Here is a 13,578-nt window from a genome sequence, read left to right on the forward strand (position 1 = left end):
TCCTCGCGTGCGTACCCCTTCCTCCGTTTGATTCTACAGCTCAACGTCGCCGCATGTAGTGACCGAGGTCTCCGCAAACGATCAGTCTTCATCCTCTTCGTCGTCACTTTCCTCATGTATGCCTCTGCCGTCGCATACTGGGTTGCCCTCTTCTTCAACGCCATCGGGATGTACAATGTCGTTCAAGTCTACGCCAGCCAGTCCCACTGTCTCGCCGTCTCTTGCCAGAACGTGGACGCTATCCCCGGTCCGCTCGATTACAGCATGTGCACCCAAAATGACTACGGCCTCTCAGGCACAGTCAGAGGCCTCACGACCTGCGCCCCGACTATCATCCTCGCAGTGAATGTGCGTTCCTTTCACTCGCTCTTCTGCCCATCTGCTCAAGTCCACTAGGTGCTCTTGGGAGATGCGATCGTCTGGTGGCGCGTCTGGGTCCTCTGGCCAAACAGCCTCCTGGTCCGCGCGACATGTCTTATCCTCCTCTTCACCACGTTCTGTGCGTACTCTCTTCCCTTCCTCTTGCACATATCCCCATCTCGCACTTTGATCCCAGCCGCGAGTCTCTTCGACGTCAACGACTCGTGTCCTCCCTCGCATTCAGCACACTCCAGTATTACAATCTCGAATTTGACCCGAACGGGTCCTGTTTGAGCACGACCTCTGGGGCTTGCTGCCTCTGCCCTCTCGCTCGCGACCAACGTCGTCGCTACAGCGCTTATCGGAATTAAAGCTTGGTGAGTACATCACGATTCATCTGCATGTGCGCCGCGTGCCGCGTGAGGTCCGTATGTTTATCGCTCCGACAGGGAGCATCGGAAGTTCGTGTCCACAGCCACTCTCAAACGCAAGGGGCGAGTCGAGCGCGTCCTCACTCTCTTCATCGAGTCTGGTGCCCTGTACTGTTTATTGTGGGTGCGCGTCAGGGCGTCTCGTGAGCATTCTTTCTTTTCACTGAAGGCATGCTGTTGTAGGGATTTGTCGTAGCGTATCAAGTTGCGTCGGAGCAACAATGGAAGCACGCGCCCTCAAGGTACACGGCCGTTCTCAACGGCTTCGATTACTTCCTCAAGGGCTGCCTCATCCCACTTGTAGTAGGTGCTCCGCCCAACGACCCGGCGCGCCCATCTCACACTCTTCCAGGGGATTTATCCAACCGCCATCATCGTCCTCGTCGCGCTCAACAAGTCGCACTTCGTCGGCTCGACGCTGGAGATGACAGCGGTGATGACCACGGTCGTCTTCCAAAACCCGGAGACGACCATGAACTCGATGGGATACAGCTCGATGGCGTCGAGCGATCATCTAGCCTACGTCGAGCCCCCCTCGCCGCTACCTACGCCGTCGCTCCTTTGCCCGCACAAGCGAAGTATGATAGTGCCGACGATGGGGAGACAGGGTGAGAGAGAGAGAGAGAGAGCGTTGACATACCTGCGCTCGTGGCGTCCAGAGTGACGACACCTGTGGGGGAGGCGCCGAGGCGGTGACTTATGTAAACGGGAAAGACTGGACTTTCTTATGCGCTTCACTATTGGCTTATATACTAGTAGCCCGTGTAAGCCCATGTAAAATCTGCCACCCTTTCGAGGCGGGTTATATCAATTATTATGCCCCCGCTGTGCACATCCTCCTACGCTCGCGATCGAGCCACGACGTCCCGCGTCGGCATCTCTCCGAGGCAGCACGAGGGCCTGTGCTCGCTCGCGCCTCCTCAGTTTCTTCCCCTGCACCCCTGCCGCCACGCTCCCGCTCTACGCTGTCGCCGCTGTGAGCGCCACGTGATTTGCAGCGACCTGCAGGCGGCTGTTTTTCCCGCCTGGCCTCGTCGCGGAACGGGCTAAGATCGCAAGGCGAGTGGCTTCGCGTCCCTGAGGCGGCTGAGCGACACACCAGCCATGGGGATGCGCTCCATGGTGCGGGTCGTCGGTAAGCTCGCGCGCGTGGGCTTGCCCACTGGAGCGGCGTGTCAGTGTTGGAGCTCTCAGCGCCCACATTTGCGTGACGGCGAGGCCATTGTCAATTTACTGCACTGGCACACAGAGCGCGGCGCCGGGGCATACCTACCCGCCGCAAAACCTCATGTCAGAAAGAGCCTGGTATCGCGTGTGCAGCGCGGAAGATGCGATCTCCAGGCGGACAACGCCATCAAAGGCTCAGGGTGATGCGGCCCCACGCCGCCGTGGACCTGACCTTGGTCTGCCATGGATGCAAGATTGTCCTTTCTCCCTCCTCCACCACCTCTGCACGCCCCTCATACCGCCGCCTCCGGCCGCGTCTCCCTGTCTCCCCGCTGCAACGGCTCGCCACGAGCCATGCCGCCCCACGCTGGCCCCCTATCCGCCTCGAGCCCCGTCGGCTGCTCGCACACACACTCGTCCTCCTCAAGCGCAGCACGCGCTTCGTCCTCCGTCTTCCTGCCGTTCCCCAGCTCTTCGTTTTCTACCTCATCTGGCGCTATGTCAACCAGTACATCCTCAAGGTATTTTTTGACACCTGGATTCCCGCATTCCCCATGCTCTGGACCGCGTGGGTAGCGTTCCTCATCGCGCTCCCCCCCTTCGCCGCGCTCCAGCTCGCCTGGCTCCTCGTGAGCTTCTTCGTCTCCCGGCGCCTCGCGTGGAATGGGAAGCTCGTCGCGCGGGATCGCCAAGGCTACACGACGCTCCTCACGGAACGCGGAGAGAAGAGGGACCAGGACCGGCGCGCGCGCTCGCTCCGGCCAAGCCGTGCTGTCAGCGCGCAGATCGTCGTGTACGCCGTCATCGTCCTCGTCGGCCTCTACGAGTACCACAACTACGAGCACCCGGGCGACATCCGCTTTCGCCCCGCGCTCCGCAAGGCCCTGGAGGACCCCCACCCAAAGCGCACCGGGTACGCGCCCCGCGGGGAGAAAATATTCATCGCCGCCGTGTTCCACCAGACCGAGCTTGTGCTCCCGTACTGGACCAAGACGATGCTCGACACGATCACCTGGCTCGGGCCCGACAACGTCTTCGTCTCCGTGGTCGAGAACTATTCGACGGACAGGACACCGGAGTTCCTCAGCGCCTTCGAGGCCGAGCTCGATCGCCGTGGCGTCAAGAACCGGATTCTCATCCAGGACGATACCATCAAGCGTCCGACCGAAATGGACGGGAACCCGCGCATCGAGTTCCTCGCCGCGGTACGCAACCAGGCCCTGGAGCCCCTCCTCTTTGCCGGCGGCTACGACCGCGTCCTGTTCTCGAACGACATCTACATCGAGCCCGAGACCGTGCTCGAGCTGCTCGAGACCCGCGACGGCGACTACGACTTTGCCTGCGGCCTCGACTTCGGCCACTTTGGCGCATACGACATGTGGGTCCTCCGCGACCGCGCCGGGCGGCTCACCGCGGGCATCTGGCCGTACTTCTTCGACACAGGCTCGTACGAGGCCATCAAGAAGGAGGACCCGTGCCCGTCTTCTCGTGTTGGAACGGCATCGTCGCCTTCCGCGCGGACCCCCTCCTCCCCGTCGCGCTCCGCTCGAACGGGACGCTCTCGACGACGCACATCGAGCACATGCCGCCGGAGACGCACCCCTGGACGAAGGAGATCGCGGCGAGCCCCGCGCTGACGCCGCCGCTGCGGTTCCGGGCGAGCGCGGAGGGCGAGTGCTTCTCGTCCGAGTCCTTCCTCATGCCCTACGACTTCCGGCGGGTGATGGCGCTCACGAAGATCTTCGCGAACCCGCGCGTGGTCAGCGCGTACCGGTGGCGGTTCTACGTGTGGCACAAGTGGGTGCTCCGCAGCAAGTACGTGAAGTGGTTCGTCGAGCAGGTGTACGACGGCGCGTGGATGCAGTACTCGCGCATGATCGTTGGCGACGGGGACCGGGTGCGGATATGGGACGGCGTCGACTGCCATCCGTGGTTGTGGGGGAGCGACAAGTGATGAACGAATAATATGTTACTGCCATGTATCGTTTACGCATATATAGGCACCGATCGTGGTGTCACCCTCACGTTTTGATTTTATGGAATACCTAGTAGTTAATATTAATTGAAGTCTGCACGCTGTGCGCTGTTATGGGCTCCTCGTGGGGCTTTCTTTGATTTCACGAGAGAAGGAGGGAAACAGTATCCAACGGGTTTGTCTGTCACATCATAAGTATACTACACCGTGCCTGTAGCTGTATTTGCAGGTTTGCGGCGACGTCGTACACATGATACAGGAACGTAAAGATGCGTCGTGATGCACTCAGACGGATTCTCGAGGATGTTTCCTCCTCTGAGCCCAAGGAATTCGATACATGCAGCGAAGTTCAATAAGACGTGACAAAATGTCACTCGCGTGACATTGCCTTGAGACGGCCACTGTGCCGGTCGTCGCTCAAGCGTTGTCCACCATCACCACCTTTTTACCTGTCTTGCTCGTTTTACCCTGTGAACCCATATAATCCGCCATGCGACTTGAATCTACCCGCATATCTGCCGTCCATCGCCACGGCTTGAATGCGCTGAAGTACGGCACCTACGGGGAGATGAAGTTGTCAAACGACGCTCACTCGAATGTCTTCAAACCCGTTGGCCTTCTTCTCAAGGGGTCTGATACATCTCAGGTCGCAGGGCTGCCTTCGGGTGTCCAACCGCGGGGCTGCGAGGTCGCGATAGGTGCGTTTTTGTGTTTCATTTCTGTCTTCCCGTTTCTTCGAACGCTGCAAGAGTAGATCGACGTTGATATCTCTTGCGCGACCGCTGTCCATATGCCCCTTCTGCGCGCCCTTCATGACATTTTAACACCTTACCTCGCCCCGGTCCTATTGCCGCGTGCTTACAATGCTCTGCAGCCTATACCGAGAATCTCGGCACCGCCCTCAGCCTCCGAGTCCAAGACGCCGCCCAGAAGACGAACGAGACCGTCAGCGAAGGTTCGGCAACCAAGATTGCACGACATGAGACGGGTGACGCGGGTGTGAGGGAACCCGACGGTTGCTGTTGCAGACCAGAGCAGTGGCCGCTGACAGGAGTCGGCTGCGCGGGAGATTTGTGCAAACGTGTTTTTCTCGGCGTGCGTGGTCGGCGGTTGGTCGAGACGAGACGTGAGGCAGCCTTTGGCGCGCGCTGTGTATCGTCCTCCGCCCTCTAACCAGCCCCCGCAGTCCTCGTCGTAAAGCATGCCCCGCCCATTCGGCTTTCCTGGAATCATCCTCCAACTCTCCTTAATATCTGCACCCGCACCTTCACCTAAAGGCGTGGCCAATATGGTAACACAGACAGGGGCCATCTCCCCGACGAGCTTCTTGCGTACTTCAAGCAGGGGAGTATGCCGATCGACGCCATTGACTGGTACAACCGCGTTCGTCCTCTTCCTACCCACCTATCCATCGCCCTAACCCCCTGCGCCAGAACTTGGACTACAGCGCGCCAGGTGGAAAGCCCAACTGCGGAAGTTTGTTGTCACAGAATCAAAGTTACCATCAACGCTTCGGTAGGCGTCCTTCCTGGGACCTCGTTGATAGCGCTGAGCATCAACGCAGTCTCGGGGGCAGAGCAGATATAAGAGACCAAGTCACGACAACTCATGGCGAGAATCTGCTGCACACCATGTCGCCCCCGCTCCTCAACCGTGCTTCAGCGCTATCCAGAATCTGTATCAAAACAACTGGACGGTCCACTCAACTTTGTCGTCGGGTCTTGACGGGGTCTCTTTCGGTATATTTGGCCCTAGCACGCCCCGCGTCGCCGTGCTAATATATCATGAACAGGAGTGTTTAGCGCAGTCCTTCTATGTCCTTTTACACCCTTCTGTGAGTGTCAATTCGGCCGAGCCTCTCACCAGCCCTCCTGAGTTCGATCATTGGCAGTTGCAAAAAGATCGTAGCTATTCCGTCAAGGTTATGTTCTACGTCATACCCACTCTCTGTCTCACCACTACCGCCTACTGGGGCTACCGCCTGCAATACTCAATGGCCGCCTCGCGATTTCGAGACGCCGCGGTCAGCAGTGTCTACATCAACTGTACTGGTACACCGGAAACCCTCGCCCCGATCGCGCACAACGTACCGGACGCAACAGCAGCCGTCTTGAACGCGGCGCACGACCTAGTCATAGCCACCGCCATGTCTCTCACCATCAACGTACGCTTCTATCACGGACCATTGCATGGCTGTGGCCTCGAGCTGATACTACGCGATTCATCAGCTTCTTATCAGCGACGCTATCATTCTTTGGCGTGCAGCGATACTCTACCCAGCTCGCCGGGTCCTCATTTGGGCCGGGGTGCTGCTCACTTCAATCACCTTCGGTGCGTTCTATCTCTCGCGTGGCGATGCCCCGGGTCGCTAATGTTACGCAGCGCTAGGCTGTGCGGCCACGGCGCAGGAAAATCAGGAAAACCATGCGCACTATGCGTATCCGATGATGTTCTTTATGAACAATGCATGTGGGATGGCCTCCGCCACCCTGTCCCTTATTACCAACGTGGGCGCGGTATATCTCATTCGGTACAAAGCATGGTACGCTGTGCTGCCATCATTCAACGAGAACCAATCTTGATCTAGAGAGCCTTAGGGAGCACAAACGCGACTTGAAGTGCCTTCTGGGCGAAGGAAGGACCAAGAACACGCATGTGCTGAAGATCCTTCGCCTTTTTGTTTACCTCGGCACGATGTACTGCGTCTTCTGGGTACGAGCCCGTGATCTGCTTCCAAATGCAGCTCCCACTCACACTCTGACATGTAGCTCTCATACGTCGTGTTCCTGCTTGTCGTCAAGTTCCGTCAGATCCCGCCCCCGCCCCTCGTTCCGGCGCCCTCGAATCCCACGGCAGCCCCGACTCTCTTCTGGATCATGGTCGACACCGTGCTCGGTGCCACGCTCGTCCCCGTTGTGGTACGCTTCTCTCACGTCGCTGCTTCCTCATCCTGATTTACGTCGCAGGCTGTGTACCCACTGCTGATGATCGTGCTCGTCGCGCTGGACCATCCGAACCCCGGGACCTTGCCCACGCTCTCGCTGAACCACGCGTCGTCGTTCGAACCAGCCTACCCGCCACGATGTGCGCTGTCCGCATCCGCGTACCACCGCGCGGGGAAGCACGCCGAGTGCCGACTGAGCGCTTACGGGGCGGCACACCAACAGCACACTCTCCTGGACGACGATCGCGGACGCAGACGCGGGCGCGAGCAACCTCACCCGCTGCGAGATGTCGATGGTATGAACCTCATGTTCCGCATCAGATGTCTTCTGGTCGCCCGTGCGCATCCTCCACGACCACAAACGGAGGGCGCGAGATCACGGAGCAACATCCGACTGGTCTCCACTGGACAGCGCGCAAAATCGTTTACCTGGACGATACGAGTCTGCGGCGGGGAAAATCTCCGAGGACGACCGTTTTGCCACCTCGCGCCGGTTCCTCGAAGGCGAACACCTGTTTGGACTGGCTGGGAGTAGAGGAGGACCGAACCGTCACAGTAGCGCGTACTTTCACTCATGCTGGCCAGCGTGGTGGCGGCGACTGAGAGATCGGGGACGGGGACTTGAGGTTGGCGATAACAGGAGTCTGCTCGTCGGGAAGCACCCAAGGCCTAAATTTGCACGACAGGGTTGTCGTCCCGACGCTTCGCAAAGGCACCGGTGCAGCATCGTTCGCATGGGCAGCGAGCTCCAATAGAAGATGGAAGTACTGGCCTGAAAGTCCTTGTACCTCTTGCGAGCGTGCATAGGGCGATGATAATACTAGAATTAGATGCCCATCAGGGCCGCCTGGCGTAATGGCAACGCGTCTGACTACGATTGTGTTATCAGGAGATTGCAGGTTCGACCCCTGCGGTGGTCATGAGATGAAAATCCCAAGGTTTTTTAGTATAGCATTTGAATGTTGCGCAGGGTGATATATTATTCTTGAGTACTATCTGACATCCCACGAGAATTTCTGTTTGCGATTACTTGCGGATCTATTGCATGCGATCTCCTGACGCCAGTAATGCTTTGCGGCGAAGCCACCGTCTCGTCGTTGTGGTCCGCTGTGAATCGGGATGGAGTAAGAAAACTCTGCCGAACATGCGCGACCTCTTCCTTGATCTCACCTTGCCCACCTTGCCCGCAAAGTCAAAGCCGACGATCCTCACTCATCTTATCATGACGTCCTTCCATTCACCCACATTGATGACGTTGCATCCACGCAGGTCCCCGCGCACGGTCCCACCCGCTTCGACATACTCCATGAGAACACTCCGGCGGATGCGCGCCACTGGGCGAAGATACACCTCCACCAACGCGGCCCCACGATGAGCACTGGTGGTTCGACGACATGACCATCATAATCATCATCGAAGCCGTCAAATTTCGCGTTTATCGCGGCGGAGTCCTATGTAGCGCGCCGTTCCCCAAGCAAATTCAAGGACATGCTCTCGCACCCCCGGCCTCCGTCAGACTGTCGCGCTTCCGCCGATCTCTCGGGAAGGAAGAAGCGGTGACGGAGAGTGAAATCCCGGCCGCTGCGCTCGACGACCCGGCGCGGGATTGACGGTACGTCCTCGGAGCGTCATCGCTTTTGACACTTCAGTGCTGCCTGGCCAGGAGGCTGTTGCTGCAGTAGCATGACGTCGGCGACTCTCAGGCGGTACGTCCTAATCTCGAGGCACTCCATGGTGATAACAAGCCTCATATCATTGCACCCCGCCGACCGGATAGCTTCTCCGCACACGAGGACGGGTGGTTCCGACAGTGCCGTCCCGGCCTCGTGCATCGCTGCTCCCCGGTTGCTTCAAACGACGAACATCGTCAGCAAAAAGCACCCCACAAACGGCCCCGTTGAACCCACCTGATCGTCTCACGTTTCTTGCACATCCCAGTCCGGAATTTCACCAACACCGAACAGAGAGGGTAATTTGTTCCACACCACCCGGCGCTGCCGCCCGACGCGGCACTCGATCTCCTTCCAACAAGCAGGGCACAGCTTATCTTCGGCCGACTTCACGGCCTCGTGCTCCAGAAACGTCCACATCAGGGGTCCAGCGGCGACGTGGTCCCCGCGAGAGCCGGGAGAAGGGTGCGAGCGAGACCGTCCATGGTTTTCTGGCACAGACGGCGACGTAAGAGTTTACGTGCGCACGAGTCGAGCGGGGGGAGTAAAACCGAGTTTGCAGCCGCGATGGTGGTGAGCACGAGCTGATGAGTCGCGTTGGCGCAGAGCCATTCGGCGTCCTTGTCCATAGCCTCGTGTTCTCCGTCGCTGTAGACATGCATGGCTGGAATGTGTGGAACGTGGAGCGACGGAGGTGGAGCAGAGAAGCAGTGCATATGGGAGAAGGTGTGGGGATTTGGTGTAGATCGCGACGTTGACGACGGCAGCGCAAGAACTGGATCCATGTCAGAGCGGCGGTCAAAACTATATCCCAGATTGCCCGAAAAGGTTGGATGCAGGCGATCACTGAGCGCCTTCAAGCTCTGCTCGCGCAAGCCTTCTATCTTGTATTTGTGTCCGAGACGAACATAGGCCAGGAGCTCTTCCGTCGCCGTCTCGTGTCTTTCTTCCCCCCAAAGGCAAAGGAACCTGAAAAATTTCAGTCACTACCACAATGTCAGAGACGAGGGAATGGCTCTTACCGCAGATCTCGTTCAGTGCCTCCTGAGATCAGCACTCGCAACACATATCGCCACTCCCGAGCGGAATCCCGGGCGCGCGCAGCACGACACACTTCTCGCCATCAACTCTCGCGGTCCCGAGAGTAACGCCTTCCGGTGTCGGTGAAGAAGGATCCGCGAGCACCGTCTTGAGCACGGCAGAGTGGAGGGTGAGGAGCCCTTGTAGACACGGAACGCGGTCTTCCCAACAGCAAGCACGATCGTCCCATCGTCGAACCACAGCTCGGGGTCGCGCATCTGGAGGAAAGTCGTCGTTTTCCGCGTCGTCGTCGTCGTCCGCTCGCTTAACGGTGAAGGAGGCGAGTCGACGAGAGCAACGTCCGAGGTGTCAATATCGCTCCGTTGCGAAGGGGACGTCGAAGAACAAGTGTCGGTGGCATGGCGTCCGGCTCCTGATGCGGCAGCGGCACGAACCCGACCTTCGGAATCGGAATCGCTGGTGTCTTGTTCTGCAACAGAGCCGGGCGATATTCCGGCATGAGCCCTCCATCCGTGGTCTAGACAAACAGAGGAAAAATGAGAGACGACGACATGTACGATGCGGAGCTGACGTACCTGTGCACCGTCGGCTGGATTTCCATCGTCTGAGGGAGCGGGATCGCGAAAAGTAATCATCGCGCTAGTCTTGCTCGATCAAGGGGAGGGAAGCAAAGAAAAACTGGCTGATGGGTTCGACGAAGGCAGCAGCAAGATGGGGCTTGGTGCTCAAGCTCGCGCACGCGTTATATGTGCTCAGCTGCCGCAGCACAGCCGTCAAGGAAGGTTTCCCACACGAACTCGGTGTCGAAGGATCTATATTCAATCCGGGAAATCGGAATGCGCATTACATTCGGACAAGCCTCCACCGCCTGCGAGAACCGTGCATGTTATACGACTCAATCTACAAAGCGGGTTGAGATCGTAAGTAAGGATATCTCACTACATCCACGACTTGAGCTCACAAGATAATGGGACACGCGATCTCCCAGTCTGGAACGGTGAGACCGAAGAATGCCGGAGCGAGATCCGTGCCTCCTGCACCCGTGACCACCTCCACTGAGCGCAACGCGCGTATTCTATCCCAACGGATACCAGCATATCTGCGAGGACAGAACGGACCCTATCGAGCCATCCAGGTCCAGGATCCGACGCGTGAAGCGACAGTCGACTTCAGCGCAACTCACGAAATCGTCGCCGGCCAAGCGACTCCTCCGTGCCTTTGCTGTAACGGAAACTAAGGTGTCGTGGGTCGAACCAAAGTGAGTGGAGACGGTCAGCGATACGTCATCTAGTTCGCTGGCTTCACTCACCGACGCTAGACGTTACCCGAAGTGGTGATGACCTCCCAGTCCGGTAGCCCGGACAGCGAGACCAAAGAGCGCCAGCCCATCCGGGCATCCATCACACCTGCGTATGTGGAAACAGCGCGCGCACGCGCCAGTCTACTCGCGAGGGGTGTCAAATCCTTGCAACACTCCGACTAAAGGACAGTACTCACCGAGCCGGACTCCGTCGTCGTCACCATCACGTCCATCGTCAGCCTCCTCATCGTCTCCGTCTCAATTCTCAGGATCCTCTCCTTCGTTCGCATTGGTGCCTTGAGTGCACTTGATATTGTCTGCCACGATCGCGTCGAGGGCGGACACTAGCGTGAGGCGCGGGCGGCTCGACAACAACTGATGGTCGTCCGCGCTGAACCATTCTTCTGTCCCGTCGCTGTACCGAATGCCGGTTGTGACACGTGAGCAACACCGCGGGCAGGGGCGAGAGGTTGCTGGTGAGACGTGTAGGAAGTGTAGAGGGCATGACGATCCTCCGGAAGAAAATGGTGATCCTTCGCATCGCACCTATCAAACAAGAGTTTTTGGAAGAACGGTCTTCATCATGTACGCAGGGGCATAAAGCCTGTCCTCCTTCCCAAGCCGGATGTATGCGAAAAACCTCTTCGACAGCAGGAAGGAGAAGGGAGTCTTCACAGCTGGGTACGGCTTAGGAGGGGTGGAGCGGCGGAGAGATGAAAAGACGTACCCCAAACTATCGTCGCCCATCCAGCGCCAAGCTGTCCCATACTCCGCACTCCTGAAGTGACCCGCGCGGCTTGATCGACGAATGACGGTAATCGACGAGTAAGGGAGTACTGTGTGCCGCTCGAAAGACCCTGAGGCTGGACTCTGGTCAGAGCGCGATCCCGAAAACAGAGATCCACTACGCACCGAGGCCTACACTACGTGTATCCCGCGCGTCGTCCGGAGACGCGCTACAGTCCACCATCTCCATATATCCGGGTCCGTCCAACAATGACTCCATTGAATTTGACAGTTGGGGCGGGATGAACTGAAGGGGGATGGCGCACGAGAAGAAGTGGGCACGACACCGTGGAAGTGTACCAGCTTTGGACCGGTAACCTTTGAGCCGACGGCGAAAGAGTCTGCGTAAGACGTCGGCTGCCTAAGCCGCGCTTGAGGTCACGTTTGAGTCAGACTGTATGCGAGAGGTGCGTTTGAAGACGAAAATGTGAAATTGCGAGGCACGATCATCGTGTGCGGTCCTTCTAGGTGGTGACGAGGTCGGGGGGAGATGAAGACGTAGCCAGGCGTGCCGCATAGTGGCGAGTTACTTGAAGTAGACTGAACGGGTCATGGAGGCGCAGGTGTAGGAGTGAGAGCGAGCAAAAGAGAAGCGGAAGGGCGTTGTGGAGAAGGACGGAGGGATAAGTACATGGAAGAGGACGAGAAAATCTAACTAGCGCCTGCGCAGCACGTCGAGAGGCGACCATATGGACAGAGTCGAGTGACGTCATCCAGAACGCAACAAGCTATCCATCTCACTCTGTGTTCGACGAGAAGATTGGGGTGCTGTGTCGGTCTCAGTGGTATAAGGCGCCCTGGTCGCAGACTCACCTTATCCCACTGTATCTCCCAGTTCGGAACGTCTCCGACCTCAAATATCCTCGGCAGTTGATTCCATACCACCCGGCGCTGCTGCTTGACTCGGATCCGGATCTCCTTCCAACAGCTCGTGCATAGCGATTTTTCGAGGGCCTCCATGCCGGGGTCGCGGAGAATACCCCACATCAACGGTTCCAGCATTGACATCAAAGTCGGCTGCTCGCCTCCACGACACTGCATCGAAATGTATTCGTCCATCCGTTTCTGGCACGGGGACGTCCGCAGAAGCTGTCGCCTACTGCACCGCATGGGGGTGGATATCACCGCGTTGAACGCGGAAATCGTGGCGAGCAACAGCCCCTGCCCCGCTCGTACGCAGCGCGCTTCGTCGGCTGCGTTTAGATGCTCGCGCTGCCCGTCGCTGTAAACGAGAACGCCGGTGTAGCCGGGGTTGACAGTCCTCGAGCAGAGGAGCATTGCGGGTGGTAGGAGAGATGGCTCTTCCACTAGGCGTGCGAGGTTGACTATGCCTGGTCCGTAAATCGGATCGATGTGGGATCGACAGTCTTCCAATTCCGGGAGTGGGATGAAGAAAGGATAAAGGTCAAACTTGAGAGACGAAATTCCCCGTCGGAGCATACTCTCTATCTGGTATTTGTGTCCCAGACGAGCGTAAGCTAGGAGTTCCTCTATGCCTATGTCCCATGACTCGCTGCTAATAATGAGAATCAGTGGGAAAGAGGGCAGGATAGTGGTACCTTACCGCGATAATTTGTCGCCGCAGTTGAACAGAAAGCGGAGAACATATCTCCAATCTCGAACGGAATCCGGGAGATGCACCACCGCGCAATGCATCGGATCGCCGTCCATCAAAGGTGTGTGGGAAGAGATGTTGTCTGAGGATGGAGGAGGGAACGAAAACATATCCCTAAAAACGGGCGAATGAAGCGTGAGGAGCCCTTTGTAGACGCGAAACGATGTATCTTCGACGACCAGCACGAGTGTCCCATCTTCGAACCAGATCTCGCTGTCGCGTTTCAGAGAGGAAGCCTTATTTGTGTCGACTCCATCGCGGTTTTTTTGACTATTATATGCCTCTGCAG

At 57.9% G+C, this 13,578-nt stretch overlaps 5 protein-coding genes and 1 non-coding gene across 6 annotated transcripts; 4 read left to right on the forward strand and 2 right to left on the reverse strand.

Moving 5' to 3' along the window:
- Positions 1 to 282: 282 nt before the first annotated feature.
- BXZ73DRAFT_31763 (uncharacterized protein) lies at positions 283 to 1,290 on the forward strand (the record flags this gene model as incomplete). Its single annotated transcript, XM_048017812.1, has 6 exons — positions 283 to 348; positions 397 to 586; positions 656 to 737; positions 810 to 915; positions 975 to 1,094; positions 1,144 to 1,290. Coding segments are annotated over 6 exons (711 nt in total), but the record flags the coding sequence as incomplete, so codon positions are not given.
- A 1,222-nt stretch (positions 1,291 to 2,512) lies between these two features.
- Positions 2,513 to 3,912, forward strand: BXZ73DRAFT_91091 (cryptococcal mannosyltransferase 1-domain-containing protein; the record flags this gene model as incomplete). Its single annotated transcript, XM_048025859.1, has 2 exons — positions 2,513 to 3,448; positions 3,538 to 3,912. The coding sequence occupies 2 exons, from the start codon at positions 2,513 to 2,515 to the stop codon at positions 3,910 to 3,912; spliced, it is 1,311 nt and encodes a 436-aa protein (XP_047876069.1).
- Positions 3,913 to 4,423: 511 nt separating this feature from the next.
- BXZ73DRAFT_103208 (uncharacterized protein) lies at positions 4,424 to 7,480 on the forward strand (the record flags this gene model as incomplete). Its single annotated transcript, XM_048015505.1, has 11 exons — positions 4,424 to 4,631; positions 4,808 to 4,878; positions 5,726 to 5,767; positions 5,825 to 6,097; positions 6,162 to 6,264; positions 6,322 to 6,475; positions 6,531 to 6,645; positions 6,702 to 6,851; positions 6,900 to 7,036; positions 7,101 to 7,173; positions 7,463 to 7,480. The coding sequence occupies 11 exons, from the start codon at positions 4,424 to 4,426 to the stop codon at positions 7,478 to 7,480; spliced, it is 1,344 nt and encodes a 447-aa protein (XP_047876070.1).
- Positions 7,481 to 7,718: 238 nt separating this feature from the next.
- Positions 7,719 to 7,797, forward strand: BXZ73DRAFT_t145. Its single transcript has one exon. It is a non-coding gene; the product is annotated as a tRNA-Arg (tRNA).
- A 708-nt stretch (positions 7,798 to 8,505) lies between these two features.
- Positions 8,506 to 10,223, reverse strand: BXZ73DRAFT_78997 (uncharacterized protein; the record flags this gene model as incomplete). The annotated part of the gene is made up of 6 exons (XM_048022984.1): positions 8,506 to 8,725; positions 8,798 to 9,038; positions 9,068 to 9,516; positions 9,662 to 9,767; positions 9,964 to 10,105; positions 10,164 to 10,223. 6 exons carry the CDS (start codon positions 10,221 to 10,223, stop codon positions 8,506 to 8,508), a joined length of 1,218 nt encoding a protein of 405 aa, XP_047876071.1.
- Positions 10,224 to 12,325: 2,102 nt separating this feature from the next.
- Positions 12,326 to 13,513, reverse strand: BXZ73DRAFT_49935 (uncharacterized protein; the record flags this gene model as incomplete). Its single annotated transcript, XM_048020345.1, has 2 exons — positions 12,326 to 13,187; positions 13,239 to 13,513. Coding segments are annotated over 2 exons (1,137 nt in total), but the record flags the coding sequence as incomplete, so codon positions are not given.
- Between the last annotated feature and the right edge of the window lie 65 nt (positions 13,514 to 13,578).

This window comes from Epithele typhae (assembly GCF_022376455.1).
Source record: "Epithele typhae strain CBS 203.58 chromosome Unknown BXZ73scaffold_38, whole genome shotgun sequence".
Lineage (NCBI taxonomy): Eukaryota > Fungi > Basidiomycota > Agaricomycetes > Polyporales > Epitheliaceae > Epithele > Epithele typhae.